The sequence below is a fragment of the Triticum aestivum genome, unplaced genomic scaffold, assembly GCF_018294505.1.
Source record: "Triticum aestivum cultivar Chinese Spring unplaced genomic scaffold, IWGSC CS RefSeq v2.1 scaffold127526, whole genome shotgun sequence".
Taxonomy (NCBI): Eukaryota; Viridiplantae; Streptophyta; class Magnoliopsida; order Poales; family Poaceae; genus Triticum; species Triticum aestivum.
This window is the reverse complement of record NW_025229405.1, coordinates 1-18,939: the sequence shown is the minus strand read 5'-3', so window position 1 is coordinate 18,939 and position 18,939 is coordinate 1. Positions and strand designations below refer to the sequence as shown.

General features: G+C 43.8%; 1 protein-coding gene and 1 pseudogene across 1 annotated transcript; both read left to right on the top strand.

Annotated features, from left to right (window-relative positions):
• Positions 1-618: 618 nt before the first annotated feature.
• On the top strand, positions 619-4,757 carry LOC123175019 (G-type lectin S-receptor-like serine/threonine-protein kinase At4g27290; annotated as a pseudogene).
• Positions 4,758-6,220: 1,463 nt separating this feature from the next.
• On the top strand, positions 6,221-6,667 carry LOC123175020 (ethylene-responsive transcription factor 1-like; the record flags this gene model as incomplete). The annotated part of the gene is made up of 1 exon (XM_044590137.1): positions 6,221-6,667. A coding segment is annotated over one exon (447 nt), but the record flags the coding sequence as incomplete, so codon positions are not given.
• Between the last annotated feature and the right edge of the window lie 12,272 nt (positions 6,668-18,939).

Below are 18,939 nucleotides of genomic sequence, written 5' to 3'. Positions count from 1 at the left end.
ATGGAAAATAGGACACTTTTCTGTACCCGGAATAATAGAAACAAGAGGTCTTACCAAAGTAAGAGCATCTCCAACAGGCGCCGAAGGGGGCGCGCGCCCATCGCCTGATTTGGCGCGGCGCGCTGCGCCCGCTCCAGCAGTCGTGCTGAAATGCAGCGCGCGCACGCCGCTCCAGCACCGCGCAAAAAATGCAGCGCGCACACAACATTTTTTTTTATTTTGAAAGCATAGATAATAAAAACTAGATAGATTGCATAAATAAAAAACGATACAAGGTATTTTACATCGATGCAACTAGATAGATAGTTCGAAAGCATAGATAAAACTACCGCGCAACTCGATAGAAACTACTCCAAGTCGCTATCATCATCACCATTATCATCCTCGGCGGTGTCGTCCGAGGTGTCTAGCCAGATGTGCAGCCACCGATCATCGTCCGGCGTGAAGAACAACTGCCCACCTGCTGCAACGATGTCGGACTACGCATTCGCCAACGCCTACCGCTGACGCCTTTCCAACCGCGTCTCGCGGCGCCTTCGCGTGTCCTCCTCGCGGGGCCTTGCCCAGTAGGCCTGCTCGTAGGCGACGTCCTCCGGGTGGCGCTGGCGCCACTCCGCCATGACCCGCTCATCCTCCGGGTTGCCGCTCGGCGTGCTCCGCACGGTCTTCCGCCGTGTTCAGACGAGTCGGCGGTGCGACGTTGAGTGCTTGCTGGAGCGTGTAGAACATCTTGGAAGTTCATCTGGCCGCGCGGCCGGCCTAAGCGCCACGCCGCCGCGTCGTACGCGTGGGCGGCCTCGCGCGCCGTCCCGTACTAGCCGAGGCCGAGCCGGAGATCGCCGAAGCGTATCTCCGCGGAGTAGCTGCCTTTGGGGCGCAGGCGGACGCCGCGGTAGCCGGACGCTCCTCGGCGGCGCGGCGGCATGGCGGCGCGTCGGTGGCGGGGCGCTGGAGCGGCGCGTGGCAGAGAGCGAGAGGAAGAGGAGAAGAGGAAGCGTGGAGAAGGCGCGTGGCACGCGCCGCACTTTATAGGCGCCGGAAGCGGCGCGCTAAAAATGGCGCGCGAGCTGGCGCCTTTTCGCGCGCGCGCAATCGGTTTCCGCGCGCGCGAGTTTCCCGCGGCTGCTGGAGCGCGGCAAAACACCCTGCACGCGCTAAGAGCTGGGTTTACCGCGCGCGCGTCGTTTGGTGCGGCCGTTGGAGATGCTCTAAGAAAATGGATTACAGCAAGCCAGTACAGAGAAGAAGAACAAGTCCTTGTTTTTCATTTGTTTTTTCTTCATTCTACCGTAGAGCTTTCGTAGGTTTTTTTGGTTTCCAGCTAAAGTCATCATCAGAGCAAAAGTTGCCTTTTTTGTGTCCGCAAATAAAAAGGAGTGACAACAGTAGAAATTGATGATAACGAAAGAGGCAGACTTTGCTGCATTCTGCCAATTGGTGGTAAGCTTCCTGGAAATTGAGCGTGGTTGTTGACCGAGAACGGCGCTCTGGGTCAAGTTTCTCAGTCCAAATAATTGCTTAAGTTGAGCTGGAATAAGTTGAATAGGCAGGACTATTTATGAAGGGAAAAACCCAACAGTTAATCCTGTCTTAATCTTCAACACAGTCGTGACTAGTTTGCATCTGTTAAATGATCAATTATTCAGAACCATAATGTTGTTGGGTGTGTATACCTTTCAAGCAGCCTAGGTAGCTATTTGAGGTGGAGTCTTGTTGCCTGCCAGCCTAAAAATCTCTATGTCCAAGCACCACCACGAGTTACTCAGAAAGTTCAAACTCCCACAATCCTTCCAGCTCCGTGTGGCCGAGTATTCTTCCAAGCTCCCATCCATGGCTCCTCTCATCTTCCTCCTCCTGTTCGGCCAGATCCTACTCTGTGCAGGCGTCGACACCATCAACTCAGCCACACCGTTGTCCGGGTCACAGAAGATTGTGTCCCAGGGCAGCAAGTTCACCTTGGGCTTCTACTCCCCACAGCAAGTTCACCTTGTACCACTGCTGACCCCCGTGTGGACGGCAATTACCAATGTGCTGGTGTCTCACCCGACCACCGCGTCCTTGGAAATCGCCAAGGACAGCAACCTGGTCCTCCATGATCAGGCCAAGAACCGGCAGCTATGGTCGAGCAACGTGAGCATATCCTCCAACTCCACCGTGGTCATCATGAGGGATAGCGGTAGCCTCCAACTCACCGATGCCTCCAATTCATCCATGGTTTATTGGCGAAGCATAGACTATCCCACAGACACCTGGCTTTCGGGGGCGAGCTCGGACTGAACAAGGTCACTGGTGTGAGAAAGAGGCTTGTTTGTTGGAAGAACAGCGCAGACCCATCTCCTGGGTTGTTCTTTCTGGAAGTAGACCCAAACGGCATGACACAGAAGTGGAACAAATCCGTAAACTACTGGACCAGTGGCCCCTGGAACGGCAAATACTTCACCATGATGCCAGAGGCTGTCAACAACCTTTACCACTTCCAAGTCGTCAACAATGCCACAGAAAGCTACCTCTCCTACTCGATGAAGGATGATTCATTAGTCTCGCGGTTCATCATTGACATGACCGGACAGACCAAGCAGCTGATATGGATGGATTCCGAACAAAATTGGCTCTTGGTCTGGACCACGCCACAGTCAGCGTGCGACGTGTATGCTCCCTGTGGGGCATATGGCTGCTGCAACCCCCGTGCCCTGCTGTACTGCAACTGTGTCAAGGGGTTCAGCCAGAAGGTTCAGAGTGACTGGGACCTCCAAGATTACAGTGGTGGGTGCAAGAGGAATGCACCATTGTTCTGCCAGACCAACTCGAGATCCGCGCACACTCAGTCTGATAAGTTCTATGTCATGACAGATGTGAGGCTACCTGATAATGCTCGGGGTGCAGTTGCCAAAAGCTCTCAACAATGTCAGGTGGCTTGTCTGAATAATTGCTCTTGCACAGCTTACGCTTACAATCACGCCGGGTGCATTGTTTGGCATGGGGACCTGATTAACCTCCAACAACAATACATGGGAACTGGAGGAGGCACACTCCTCCTCAGGCTTGCAGCATCGGAGCTGCCAGATCAACAAAGGACATCCGAGCTGCCAGATCAACAAAGCAGGAAAACAAGGATCAATGGTTCAGTTGTTGGTGGAGTTGCTGCAGTTTTGATAATTCTTGCGATTATATCGTTCTTCCTATTTCACAAGTGTCGTCGAGACAAAACTCTTCGGATATCCGAAAATGCTGGGGCTGCGTTGACTGACTTCAGGTACATTGGATGGTATTCGAAGCATCGATTCACTTCTTCTCGATCTATCAACACTAAGAGCGGCGACAAATGACTTCGGCGAAGGAAAAATGCTTGGTAAAGGAGGTTTTGGGATGGTTCATAAGGTACAAACCATGCCATATGTACTATTTTTATCAGCTTCATATATTTACCAATGAGTATGCATCTTCTCTTGCACAGGGAGTCCTACGTGACGGTAAACAAATAGCAGTAAAAAGACTATGTCAGAGTTCCAGACAAGGAATAGGGGAACTGAAAAGTGAACTTGTCCTGGTCGCTAAGCTTCGCCACAGGAATCTTGTGAGCCTCATTGGCGTTTGTTTGGAAGAACAAGAGAAAATACTTGTGTATGAATTTATGCCCAACAGAAGCCTTGACACCATTCTTTTCGGTACAGACTCTTCACTATTAATTGATTAATTTCTCAAAAGGAAATTTTTCACTATAGTCTAGCTGAGAGTAGTGCAAGTGCCGCTAAACTTTCACTGCAATGCTGATACTTATTGTTTGAATGGCAGATTCTGAGAAACGCAGAGACTTAGATTGGGGAAGCAGATTCAAAATTATCAGTGGGGTTGCTAGGGGACTGCAGTATCTCCATGAAGATTCTCAACTGAAGATAGTTCACCGTGACCTGAAAGCGAGCAATATCCTGTTGGACCTTGATTACAACCCTAAGATTTCTGACTTTGGCTTAGCGAAGATATTCGGAGGGGATCAATCAGAAGATGTCACTAGGCGCATCGCTGGGACATAGTAAGCACAGTCAACATTAGTATTGCTATAAAGTAGAACATACGTATATTAACAGTTATGTTGTTGCAGCGGATACATGTCGCCTGAATATGCCATGCATGGTTAATACTCCGCAAAGTCGGACGCATTCAGCTTCGGTGTTTTGGTTTTGGAGATCGTCACAGGGAGAAGAAACAATGGCTCCTGCAACTCCGAGCAATATGTCTATCTCGTAAACCTTGTAAGTACTCCCTCCGTTCGGAATTACTTGTCGCATAAATGAATGAAAATGAATGTATCTAGAATTAAAATAAATCTAGATACATTCATTTCTCCGACAAGTATTTCTGGATGGAGGGAGTACTAATTAAGCACCAATGCTAGTAAACTTTGTGCGCGCTGCTGAATCCCTGTCATAATAACTGAAGAATTTACCAATCTGGTGCAGGTATGGGAGCACTGGACCAGGGGAAATGTCATCGAGTTGATCGATCCATCCCTTAGCGACCATCCCTCTCACGTTGACCAGGTGCTGAAGTGCATCCAGATCGGGCTGCTGTGCGTGCAGAACAGGCCTGAAGATAGGCCGGCGATGTCGTCGGTGAATGTCATGCTTAGCAGCCAGAGTGCTCGCCTCCCTTCTGTTTCCATGCCAGGCTTCTCTGACGGATTGAGTGGACGCAGTGACAATAATTCAAAAGCGGCGTCCTCAAATGGAATGACCATCACAAAGCTCGAGCCAAGATGAACCCTGAAGCAGTTGCTGAACCGGTTTTCACTAGTGTCACTTTTCTTTCTATTTGGAGATCGGTTTGATTAAAAGCTTTATGTGCCTCCAAGGTTATCTTCAGTGTCAGTTTTCTGTCAAGTGGGATTATGGTATTGCTGCTGGAAAAAATGTTGGCTCATACAAATACATGTACCAATAATGGATTCAGCAGCCTTTTCATTTTGGTTATCTTCTAAAATTAGGTTTAGTTCTGTAATATTTCACTTGCAATAAAGACAAGGTTTTCTATGATGCAGGCAGAGCAGACCCAGTTTTCTGCGGTTGGCGAAACAGATTTAATGCTGTCGTTGGTAGAGCTTGGATTTAAGATAGGTCCTGTTACCGGATTAGAATTTTATTCGAATTAAAACAACGTTGAGACGCTTGACAGAATGCCCAAGAGCAAAGGTTGAGAACAAAGACCCGTAAAACGTAGATACATCCCACCAGCGCCTTCTTCGCCTCCTTCTTGAGGACCTGCCTGTGCTCCTCTTCGCCGGCAAAAACAGTATAGATTGGTTATTGCCACACCTATTGTTATAGTGTATTGTATGCCTACTTTTAAAGTCTGAGAGTTGGTGGGCTTACCTGAAGAAGAATGTTGTGGATCAGCCGAAATATAGCTCAATATATGTCCACCTGAAGCTTATTTTCTATCTGCTTTTCATAATTTCAGCAGTTACAGTACAAAGGGGATAATTTCTTTACATTCAGTGATGTCATCATCATTGAAGAAGTTTCAATAATAATAATAATGTGGCTATTATTTTTCTTTTCTTTTTCCGTCAGCTCGAAACAAGTGTCATATTTGATCTTGTTTTGTCATATTTGATCTATACATAACCTGTATGTCTCCAGTTTATGTTAAGTTGTACGCACTACATGTCTGTGCATTTGGATGTATTATCAGTATCAGGTAAATTTGTCACTTGAACACATTTTATATTTGACTGATTAGTACATGGTCTGCTGCTACCTCTACATGCCCGTGTTATTGGACGCTGTTCATGTTCATGGTCTGCTGCTACCCCTGCCTGCCTGCGTGCATACATAGTACATACAGAGATGACTGATGCCTGCTTTCACGAGCTGATTATAGACTGTATCTGTGTATGCGTGACGACCAACTAGGCCCGTAGGCCATGATACTAGTAATAACTAGTAGAGTGTCCGTGCGTTGCCACGGGCTCTTGAAATAGTTTGCAAGAGTTACATGTTAACTTTTCAAGGGCTCGCCCCGCCGTAGATCCAGACCACCGCCATTGATTCCACCCCGCCTAGGCCGCCGCCTGCCGCCGCGCTGCCCCATCGCGTTCGCCTCCGCTCCGGCCGCCTCCGCCCCGCCCCGACCCCGCCCGCCTTCTCTCCGTCCGCCTCCGCCTCCGGTCCATCCTCCGCCCGGCCCCGCTCCGTCCGCCTCCTCTCCGGTCTGTCCACCGCCCCGCTCCGTCCGCCTCCGCCCCGCTCCCCGCTCGGCCGCCGCCCGCTCCCCGATGGCGCCGAAGAAGACGCCGAAGGGCAAGTCCGGTTTCTTCGGCATGAGGGCGAAGCCCTCCGGGAACTTCGGACTGGAGTTCTCCGACGCCGGGCATCGTCGGTGGCTCGGCACGTACCCCACCGCCAATGAGGCCGCGCGTGCCTACGGCGTGGCGGTGTGGCGTGCCGAACGGCCGAAGACGGACCTAAACTTCCCGGAGGTCGAGTCCCAGGCGGTGGTGGAGTGGCTCGTGCCGCAGGGCATCCGGATGGAGGAGATGTCGGCTAAGAAGAGACCGGCGGTTGTTGTTGCTCCCGGCGAGAGCGACGAGGCGGCGATGGCTTGGTTTGCGCGATTTGCAATTTTCTGCAAAGTCATCTCTAATGAAATGCTATTTGCTGCAAATTTAGAGGTAACACATACCAGAAGTCCAACCATAACCACAACCAGAGATAACATATCGTGGCAAGCGGATATCAAAAGAACATGATCCACAGTCAGAGGCTCGGGATAGACCAAATGCAGCGACCGTTAACAAATCCAAATTCAGTGTTTACAACAACCACTTATATATATTTGGACGTACATAGAAATTAGATATTTCCTAATTATTTGCATAACGAAAAACATACCGGCTACAAGAGAATGAAAGACTAACCTATTGATGAGCACAACAGTACATACCATCCCATCATGATGTTGCCATCTCTCACACTTGATGATTACATCTTGTTATTTCTAACATGTACACCATCGGACGATTGCTTTATTAGAAATATATTTACACAATATGATCAGAGCAACATCAAGGAGTCGGATGCTGGTGCACAGATTCTCCTCAAATTCCACACGCAACCATTGTAGAGAAGAACAACATATTTTTCTTAGGTTATTTTTGATCGAGCTCCTACAGAAAAATTCAAAGAAATCATGAGGAGCATGGAGCCAAGCAAACTAATCAGAGTAAATCATGAGAGGAGAAGCCTCTCAACCTACTACGGGGAATCGAGTCAACATTAATTCGTGTAAGAATTAAACCGTAATGTAGATCAACAACCCAGTAGTTAATAGAATAACCCTGACATTAGGAGTAGAGATACACCCAAATAGCTATATAATTTTCCTGATTTCCATACTATTTAGATTTTGAATGCGAATAAAGGAATTGCTTACAGTACAAAATATATGTGCAGACGTGCTTTATGGAGCAAACAGTCTAGGTGGTCGCTAGCTAGAGATTATCCCATGCCAATAATTCATCAGTGTGTGACATGACCGTGCGTTGCCACGGGCCTTCTGTTGTATAAAACTTAGTGAATTTTTGGCCCATTTCAACAACATAGCCTGAACACCCTTGTCGATGAATTCTTTTTGAATATCGTAATCCATCTTCATCTCTCTGATACTCTGCAAAAACAAATATATATAGAAACACACCTTTTGTATTATCATGCACAAGAAATATATAAAGAATAATTATGTGTATGCATCTCTTCTGATTGTTAAAACAAGACAATTTTTCAGTCCGGTCCTTCATAAAGCTTTGTCAATCGGCATTTTCAAAGCATCATTGGAAGCCATTAGTTTTCGTCTCTGATCTCAAAAGTGGACATGTATAAACAATATTAAAATAAAAATAAGGTCATATTTTTTTGAGGGGATAAATAAGCTCACATATAATATATATTCATTGGTGAGACGCTAAATGCGAGCATATTCATATTCCGATGATAATGAGACATACTTCTTCACCCACTATCTCCACCTTTCTAATTCTCGAGTTCCCTTCCACCATCACGTCCACACATAATCATACGCTTTTATATTTTGAAATTTGCTTGTCTTAACCTGGCGTAAATTCTAGAAGTCTATCCCCCCCCCACCCCCCTCTATAATAGTTTTTTAAATGTAGAGAAGTTGCCACTTGTCTCTCTCAATGCCTTGCTGAACCCTCTACTTATGGCTGCCATCACAAGAAAAATAAGCAAGATAGTGGTCGTAGGTGGTAATCATCTAAATTAGCCAGCCATAGTGTATATAAGATGCCGTGCACACACTGCGAATTGTCGAGGGCAGGGCAGACAACTATTTTCGATAAACAAAGATACACCAGAAAATAGAGTTAAAGACCAAAATAAAAGAGGGTTGCCCCAGCAACATGCAGGTTCAATCCCAGTGTAATACAAAAAAGGAGACTCTTCCCCTTGCGTTGTAACTCTTTTACAGTTGGTACTGCATTGATCTACACATGTAAACCTGATCGGCTTTATCAAATAAAAGTTGCACTTTGAACAAAATCTAGCACACCCAGTTTTGCAGCTTTTGCTACCTGTGAAAACTGAACTATGTCCACCAGTTGGTTCACAAATTCAAGCGAGACAACTGAATAATGAAGAAGTGCCCATGATACATGTCAAATTAACTATTCATGTCATGTCAATCATCTCATCAAGACCTCTTTAACTTTTGTAGTCCTCCACTAATTAGAACCTGATATTTTGCTTACCATCACAATGGCATTTTATTTGTCAACCTCGGCCCTTGCTGTCTGCCTCAACTCACCTAGTAGAATGCCCGTGCGTTGCTACGGGCTACAATGCATATACATTAATCAAACAAATGATTAAGATTGTCCCCAAGGTCGGCGCTCATTTCTCCCTCGTACGCCCGGGCGTGTTCGGACATCAAATAGGCTACTGGTACATACCCTCAGCCCCGAGGGTGAACTACTCCCTCCTCGTCATGGATAGCGCCGGGATGATGAAGATGGCCACCGGTGATGGGTTCCCCCTCCGGCAGGGTGCCGGAACGGGCTCTCCCGAGAGGTTTTTGGTGGCTACAGAGGCTTGCGGCGGCGGAACTCCCGATCTATCTTATGTTCTGGAAGTTTTAGGGTACGTAGGTATATATGGGTGAAAGAAGTACGTCGGTGGACCGAAGGGGGGGCCACGAGGCAGGGGGCGCGCCCCAAGGGGGTGGGCATGCCCCCCACCATCGTGGGCACCTCCCTTCTTCCCTGACGTGCACTCCAAGTCCATCGGGTGGCTTTCCTTCCAAAAATAACTTCTCCAGTTGATTTCGTTCCGTTTTGACTCCGTCTGATATTCCTTTTCCTCGAAACACTGAAATAGGCATAAAACAACAAATCTGGGATGGGCCTCCGGTTAATAGGTTAGTCCCCAAAATAATATAAAAGTGAAAAATAAATCTCAATATTGCCTAAAACAGTAGATAAAGTAGCATGGAGCAATCAAAATTTATAGATAGGTTGGAGACGTATCAAGCATCCCCAAGCTTAATTCCTGCTCGTCCTCGAGTAGATAAATGATAAAAAAGAATTTTTGATGCGGAGTGTTACTTTGGCATAATTTCAATGTAAATCTTCTTAATTGTGGCATGAATATTCAGATCCGAAAGATTCAAGACAAAAGTTCATATTGACATAAAAATAATAATACTTCAAGCATACTAATCAAAGTAATCATGTCTTCTCAAAATAACATGGCTAAAGAAAGTTATCCCTACAAAATCATATAGTCCGACTGTTGCTCTATCTTCATCACACAAAGTATTTAATCATGCACAACCCCGTTGACAAGCCAAGCAATTGTTTCATACTTTAATAATCTCAAACTCTTTCAACTTTCACGCAATACATGAGCGTGAGCCATGGACATAGCACTATATGTGGAATAGAATGGTGGTTGTGAGAAGAAAAAAAGGAGAAGATAGTCTCACATCAACTAGGCGTATCAACGGGCTATGGAGATGCCCATTAATAGATATCAATGTGAGTGAGTAGGGATTGCCATGCAACGGATGCACTAGAGCTATAAATATATGAAAGCTCAACAAAAGAAACTAAGTGGGTGTGCATCCAACTTGCTCGCTCACGAAGACCTAGGGCACTTTTGAGGAAGCCCATCATTGGAATATACAAGCCAAGTTCTATAATGAAAAATTCCCACTAGTATATGAAAGTGACAACATATGAGACTCTCTATTATGAAGATCATGGTGCTACTTTGAAGCACAAGTGTGGTAGAAGGATAGTACCATTGTCCCTTCTCTCTTTTTCTCTCATTTTTCTGTTTTTTTGGCCTTTTCTCTTTTTTTATGGCCTCTTTTTTTTTAATTTTTCGTCCGTAGTCTCATCCCGACTTATGGGGGAATCATAGTCTCCATCATCCTTTCCTTACTGGGACAATGCTCTAATGATGATCATCACACTTTTATTTTTCTTACAACTCAACAATTACAACTCGATACTTAGAACAAAATATGACTCTATATGAATGCCTCCGGCGGTGCACCGGGATATGCAATGAATCAAGAGCGACATGTATGAAAATTATGAAGGTGGCCTTGCCACAAATACAATGTCAACTACATGTTCAACGAAAAAGCAATATGACAAAAGTAATGTGTGTCATATGAACGGAACGGTGGAAAGTTGCATGGAAATATATCTCGGAATGGCTATGGTAATGGCATAATAGGTAGGTATGGTGGCTGTTTTGAGGAAGGTATATGGTGGGTGTATGGTACCGGCGAAAGTTGCACGGCACAAGAGAGGCTAGCAATAATGGAAGGGTGAAAGGGTGCGTATAATCCATGGACTCAACATTAATCAAAAGAACTCATGCACTTGTTGCAAAAATTTAGAAGTCATCAAAAACCAAAGCACTACGCGCATGCTCCTAGGGGGATAGATTGGTAGGAAAAGACCATCGCTCGTCCCCGGCCGCCACTCATAAGGAAGACAATCAATAAATAAAATTGTGCTCCAACTTCATCACAAAGCGGTTCACCATACGTGCATGCTACGGGAATCACAAACTTCAACACAAGCATTCTTTAAATTCATAATCACCCAACTAGCATCACTTTGATATTATCACCTCCATATCTTAAAATGATTATCGAGCATCAAACTTATCTTAGTATTCAACACACTCAAAAGAAAGTTTCACATATCTTGAATACCAAGTATATTAATATTAAGCAAATTACCATGCTATTGACGACTCTCAAAATAATCTAAGTGAAGCATGAGAGATCAATAGTTTCTTTAAAACAAATCCACCACCATGCTCTAAAAGATATAAGTGAAGTACTAGAGCAAAAATTATCACGCTCAAAAGATATAAGTGAAGCACTATGAGTAGTCGACTAATTATGCAACTATGTGAAGACTCTCCCATTTAATAAGTTCAGATCTTGATACTTTATTCAAACATCAAGCAAAGCTAAATAAAATGACATTGCAAGGATAGCACAACTCATGTGAAGAAGCAAAAACTTAGGCTCAACCGATACTAACCGATAGTTGTTGAAGAAGAAAGGTGGGATGCCTACCGGGGCATCCCCAAGCTTAGATGCTTGAGACTTCTTGAAATATTATCTTGGGGTGCCTTGGGCATCCCCAAGCTTGAACTTTTGTGTCTCCTTAATTCCTCTCATATCATGGTTTCTCTTTTTATCAAAAGCTTCATTCACAACAAACTCAACAAGAACTCGTGAGATAGGTTAGTATAAACCAATGCAAAACCTTATTATTTTCTACTGTAACAAATTACTAAAATTATTATTCAACATTGAATACTAAATGCCTATGCATATTTGATACTCCTATTCTCAAATAGAATCATTAAACAAGCAAACTTATGCAAACAATGCAAACATAACAGCAATCTGCCAAAACAGTACAGTCTGTAAAAAATGCAAGAGTATCAATACTTCCCTGACTCCAAAAATTATGAACTAAAATTCACACTTTAATAAATTTAGCAGAGCTTAATATGCAAAAAGATTCAACGTTATACCATTCTCTGACTTTTCTAGGGACTTTTTGCAACAGCGGTAAACTTTCTGTTTTCAAACAGCAACATGTATACTAGCAAAATAAGCATGGAAAAGGATATCCTTGACTTTTTTATTGAAACTAAAGATGCAAAACATTATTATAACTAACAGAAAGCAAAAACTAGCAAAATAAAATAACGCTCCAAGCAAAACACATATCGTGTGGAGAATAAAAATATAGCTCCAAGTAAAGTTACCGATGAACGAAGACGAAAGAGGGGATGCCATCCGGGGCATCCCCAAGCTTAGGCTCTTGGTTGTCCTTGAATATTATCTTGGGGTGCCTTGGGCATCCCCAATCTTAGGCTCTTTCCACTCCTCATTCCATAGTCCATCGAATCTTTACCCAAAACTTGAAAACTTCACAACACAAAACTTAAAACAAAACTCGTAAGCTCCGTTAGTATAAGAAAATAAAACCACCACTTAGGTACTGTAATGAACTCATTCAAAATTCATAGTAGTGTAATATCTACTGTATTCTAACATCTCTATGGTTCATACCACTTAATACTAGCCATAGATGCATCAAAATAAGCAAACAACACAATCAAAATAGAATCTGTCAAAAACAGAACAGTCTGCAGTAATCTGTATCAAAGGTATACTTCTGTAACCCCAAAAATTCTTAAATAAATTGCTGGACCTGAGTAATTTGTATATTAATCATCTGCAAAAAGAATCAACCTAAAAGCACTCTCCAGTAAAAAATGGCAGCCATTATCGTGAGGTCAAAAGTTTCTGTTTTTTACAGCAAGATCATATAAACTTCACCCAAGTCTTCCCAAAGGTTCTACTTGGCACTTTATTTAAACAAAAGCTATAAAACATGATTACTACAGTAGAATAATCATGTGGACACACAAAAACAGTAAGGATAAATATTGGGTTGTCTCCCAACAAGCGCTTTTCTTTAATGCCTTTCTAGCTAGGCATGATGATGGCAATGATGCTCACATAAAAGATAAGAATTGAAACATAACGGGAGCATCATGAAGCATATGACTAGCACATTTAAGTATAACCCAATTCCTATGCATAGTGATTTTATGAGCAACCAACTTATGGGAACAATAATCAACTAGCAAAGGAAGGTAAAACAAGCATAGCTTCAAAACTTGAAGCACATAGAGAGGAAACTTGACATTATTGCAACTCCTACAAGCATATGTTCCTCCCTCATAATAATTTTCAGTAGCATCATGAATGAATTAAACAATATAACCAGCACCTAAAACATTCTTTTCATGATCTACAAGCATAGAAAATTTACTACTCTCCACATAAGCAAAATTCTTCTCATTCGGAATGGTGGGAGTATCATAAAAGACTTGAACACTAAAAATTGTTTCCACATTAAAAGAGTAATGTTCATAAAATGGGTAATCATAATCATGACAAGTTTTATAAATATAATCATCACTACTTTTTATAGCATAATTTTTATCACAATAATCATCATAAGTAGCAACTTTGTTCTCATCATAATCGATTGAAACCTCTTCCAAGATAGTGGAATCATTACTAAGTAAAGTCATGACCTCTCCAAATCCACTTTCATAAATATTATAAGATTCAACATACTACAAAATTGTGGAATCACTACTTCCTAAAGTTGACACTCTTCCAAACCCACTTTCATCAATATAATCATCATAGGTAGAAGGCATGCTATCAGCATAACAACTTTGCATATCGAAACTTGAGAGGCTAAAAATATCATCATTATTAAACATAGCATCCCCAAGCTTGGGACAAACACTAATTGCAGAAAATATATTCTCAAATAAGTCATCCTCATTAAACATATCTTCCCCAAGCTTGGGCCTTTTCATATCATAAGCATAATCACTCTCATCATTAATAGTATTGATAGCACCAATAGTATAGCAATTGTAATATTCCAAGCAAGTACCAAAAAGATTTTCAAGATCATAAGAAGTATCATTATCTTCCCAATCATAATCATCACAACAAGCAATAGGCATAACGAGATCATCATCAAGTGCATCATCTTCCACAATTATTTTTGATTCATTTTCATGAGGCACAACAATAATAGGAGCAACTTTATTTGGGAGAGATACCTTTTTACCTCTCTTCCTTTTTCTTTTCTTCTTCTTCACCACATCATGTGTGGGTTCAATCCTCTTTTTGGAGCTCCTTATTAATGAGATTGGTTGAATAGAAGGCTCCTCCTCGTTACCTGATTCATCATAAGAAATAATAGGAGGATATTGGGAAGTCTCTTCCCTTTCATTAGTATTCTCTTCATCTTCTATTTCTTTTCTTTTCTTTATGTAATTGGCAATATAAGGATTTTCAATGTAATTCACCGCACAATACATATAAATTTCCTCTAGATCAAAACCAAGAAGTTTATAACGGGCAAAATCTGGGAGATAGTTGGTTATACATTTCATTTCTTCATAGTCCATAAGCAAACTAAGTTCATTATAATGTGAAAGTGAAATCAAGTCATCACAATTTTTGGACACGATTAGATCATGAAACAATTTGCATCGGATAGCTAAATGACCACTTTCATTGCAAAGTCCACAAGTACGGCCAAGATAATTTAAATCTTCAACACAAACATCTAGCCTTTCTTGCAACAGTTTAGTTTCTAAGTACTTATGCCTCTTGCAATATCTATCTTCCCTATTTGGTGTGTACTTGCAAACCCAATGCACTCCACAAAAATTGACATGTTTATAGGAGGCATTTTCATCATAACTAGTGCAACCATCATTAGTACTATGGATATACAAGGAGTTCATACTAACAACATCGCAATCATGCTCATCATTCAAAGATTTAGTATCAAGCATTCTAATGCATTCTTCTTCTAGCACTTGAGCACAATTTTCCTTTCCATAAAACTCACGAAAGATATTAAAAATACGAAGCATACGAGACAAACTTAACTCCAATTTTTTGTAGTTTTCTTTTATAAACTAAACTAGTGATAAAACAAGAAATAAAAAAGATTCGATTGCAAGATCTAAAGATATACCTTCAAGCACTCACCTCCGCCAGAAACTGCTTGATGTCTACTACGCAACCTTCTCCTTGTAGACGTTGTTGGGCCTGCAAGTGCACAGGTTTGTAGGACAGTAGCAAATTTCCCTCAAGTGGATGACCTAAGGTTTATCAATCCGTAGGAGGCGTAGGATGAAGATGGTCTCTCTCAAACAACCCTGCAACCAAATAACAAAGAGTCTCTTGTGTCCCCAACACACCCAATACAATGGCAAATTGTATAGGTGCACTAGTTCGGCGAAGAGATGGTAATAAAAGTGCAATATGGATGGTAGATATAGTTTTTTGTAATCTGAAAATATACAAACAGCAAGGTAACTAATGATAAAAGTGAGCGTAAACGGTATTGCAATGATAGGAAACAAGGCCTAGGGTTCATACTTTCACTAGTGCAAGTTCTCTCAACAATAATAACATAGATAGGTCATATAACAAGCCCTAAACATGCAACAAAGAGTCACTCCAAAGCCACTAATAGCGGAGAACAAACGTAGAGATTATGGTAGGGTACGAAACCACCTCAAAGTTATTCTTCCAGATCGATCTATAAAAGAGTTCGTACTAGAATAACACCTTAAGATACAAATCAACCAAAACCCTAATGTCACCTAGATACTCCATTGTCACCTCAAGTATCCGTGGGCATGATTATACGATATGCGTCACACAATCTCAGATTCATCCAACCAACATAAAAGTACTTCAAAGATTGCCCCAAAGCTACTACCGGAGAGTCAAGAACGTGTGTCAACCCGTATGCATAGGTTCCCAATGTCACGAAACCCACAAGTTGATCACCAAAACATACATCAAGTGGATCAATAGAATAACCCATTGTCACCATGGTTATCCCATGCAAGACATACATCAAGTGTTCTCATAAAAGACTCAATCCGATAAGATAACTTCAAAGGGGAAACTCAATTCATCACAAGAGAGTAGAGGGGGAGAAACATCATAAGATCCAACTACAATAGCAATGCTCGGCATACATCAAGATCGTGCCTTAGAGGGAACACAAGAGAGAACACGAGAGAGAGAGAGAGATGAAACACATAGCTACTGGTACATACCCTCAGCCCCGAGAGTGAACTACTCCCTCCTCGTCATGGATAGCGTCGGGGTGATGAAGATGGCCACCGGTGATGGGTTCCCCTCCGGCAGGGTGCCGGAACGGGCTCCCGAGAGGTTTTTGGTGGCTACAGAGGCTTGCGGCGATGGAACTCCCGATCTATCTTCTATTTTGGAAGTTTTAGGGTACGTAGGTATATATGGGTGAAAGAAGTACGTCGGTGGACCAAAGGGGGGGCCACGAGGCAGGGGGCGCCCCAGGGGGGTGGGCGCGCCCCCACCCTCGTGGGCACCTCCCTTCTTCCCTGACGTGCACTCCAAGTCCATCGGGTGGCTTTCCTTCCAAAAATAACTTCTCTAGTTGATTTCGTTCCGTTTTGACTCCGTCTGATATTCCTTTTCCTCGAAACACTGAAATAGGCATAAAACAACAAATTTGGGTTGGGCCTCCGGTTAATAGGTTAGTCCCAAAAATAATATAAAAGTGGAAAATAAAGCCCAATATTGCCTAAAACAGTAGATAAAGTAGCATGGATCAATCAAAAATTATAGATACATTGGAGACGTATCAGCGTCTCTCCCAGAATGATGTGGCATACCCGGTTTTCGTTGCCAAGGTGCCAGAGGGCAAGGGCTTTGTGGATGGCACCATCGGGGGTACGATCATCCTGCGGTTTGATGACATCTTTGCCATGTTTAACCTTCATCCGCTACACTACATCTTCGTTCGGCTGTTTTCGCTGAGTATGGAGATGCGGATTACTCGAGACAAGACCCCGGACATCGTGATAGTCGACCCCTTCTACATGCGTGCCAAGATCTTGGGCAGCGCTGGGGACCGGCAAGTCACGAGTTCACACCTCAAAGGCGTCATTCTGGCAAACCCAGATAAGGATAACTTCCTTGTGCCTTACTTTCCCGAGTAAGTCATCCCCTCACCGCCCCGTAACATATGATTTCTTAGATTTCGATCGTTCTTTTTTTCTAACATTCCGTGTTCTGTGCAGTGACACACATTGCACACTCATCCTCTTAAGCCCGAAATATTCCATGGCCACGTATTTCGACCCGGACCGTGACTCCAAGATAGACTACACAAATATCAAGAAAGTTCTTGATGATGCTCTCCCCGGCTACGCCACATCTGGAGGCACCTTTAAGAGGCCATTTCGTAGGTACGGCAGGCATGTGTTCACCCACAATACGACGTTCCCCTGCGTCAAGCAGCCGCCTGGCCGTCAGAAGGATGCCTACTATGCCCTCCATCACACGCGGGCGGTCGTACGGGACCATAATCACCTTCTGCTACCAAATGATGTCAAAGATTGGGTCGCATACTTGGCAGCAATCCAGGACGCGGACCTCCGACAAGAATTCTTTCGCATCCAGTCGGAGTTTGCAGAAATCATCCATCAAGATGTCCTTCGTACCTCGGGACAGTTCTACCTCAGAGATCAACCGTCCAACAGTGAGATAGATACAACGCTACAAATGCAGGCTGACAGCGCCCGCGACTTCATGACCATCACGAAAGACGACGGCTTCATCCACGCTCCGGTCCCATGAGTCGAGTCGAAAGTAGTGATGCTATTTGTAGTTCTGAAACATCGATTAGCTCATGTTGTAATTAAACTTTAATGAACTTGTATGTCTCTTTGGTTTGGACAGTCGTTCAACTTAGATGTAATCGATGCTATTTATTAGTAGGACCATGAATCGTGCTATTAATGTCTTGCTTTTCTCTTCCGATCCTTTTGTTGCATACTTATATATTTCTTATGTATTGTCTGTTGTTTAGCTTGTGCATAGAGATGTCGTCGTATGTCGTGTACAAGGGTAAGGTCCCCGGAGTCTACGACGACTGGGAGGAGTGTCGGAGACAGGTTCACCATTTCAGCGGTAACAGTTACAAAGGGTACACCACTAGGGCGAAGGCGGAATCTAGATACGCCCGCTATCTAGCGGGAGAGAGGAGCACTAGTAGAAAAGGGGGCAAAGGTCCAGGCCAGGTCAGCCCATTAGTCCTTGTTCAGTCCAGAACCGGGACCCATGGTGGTATTGGACCCGGTTCGTGAGCCCCGGGGGCCGGCCGGGCCACGTGGGCTATTGGTCTCGGTTCGTCTAGTCCTTTTGGTCCCGGTTGGTGGGACGAACCGGGACCAATGGGCCTTGCTCCTGGCTCACCACCATTGGTCCCGGTTGGTGGCTCGAACCGGGATCAAAGGCTTCCCTTTAGTACCGGTTCATGCCACCAACCGGGACCAATGAGGTGCCTAGATATACCCCCTCGCGTAAGAGCAGAGCACACTGCTCTGTTTTTCTTGCCGCCGAGGGGGAGAGGGCTTGGTGGTGCTCTAGCTCACCTCCTATGCACACAAGGTGTTCGATGGAATGCCCGAGCCACACTACTTAAGCTTTCTCCTCTACAAGCTCGACCTCTAAGCTCCATTTTCCTCAATATTTGTCTAGGTTTAGCGGTCCGTCATGCCCCGTCCCCGTCTTCACCGCCGTCGATCACCCGCGCCGATCTCATTGCCGGCACCACCGTGGTGAGCCTCTTGTTCTTATCTTCTTTCTGAAAAGAAAAATATTCTTACTTGTATGTTTAGATAGATACTTGTATTATTTTCTTACTTTTATTACTGCATCTTATATAGTGCGATGGTTTTGGTATCCGCCCCCGTCGGCCCTCGTCCTGTCTATGAT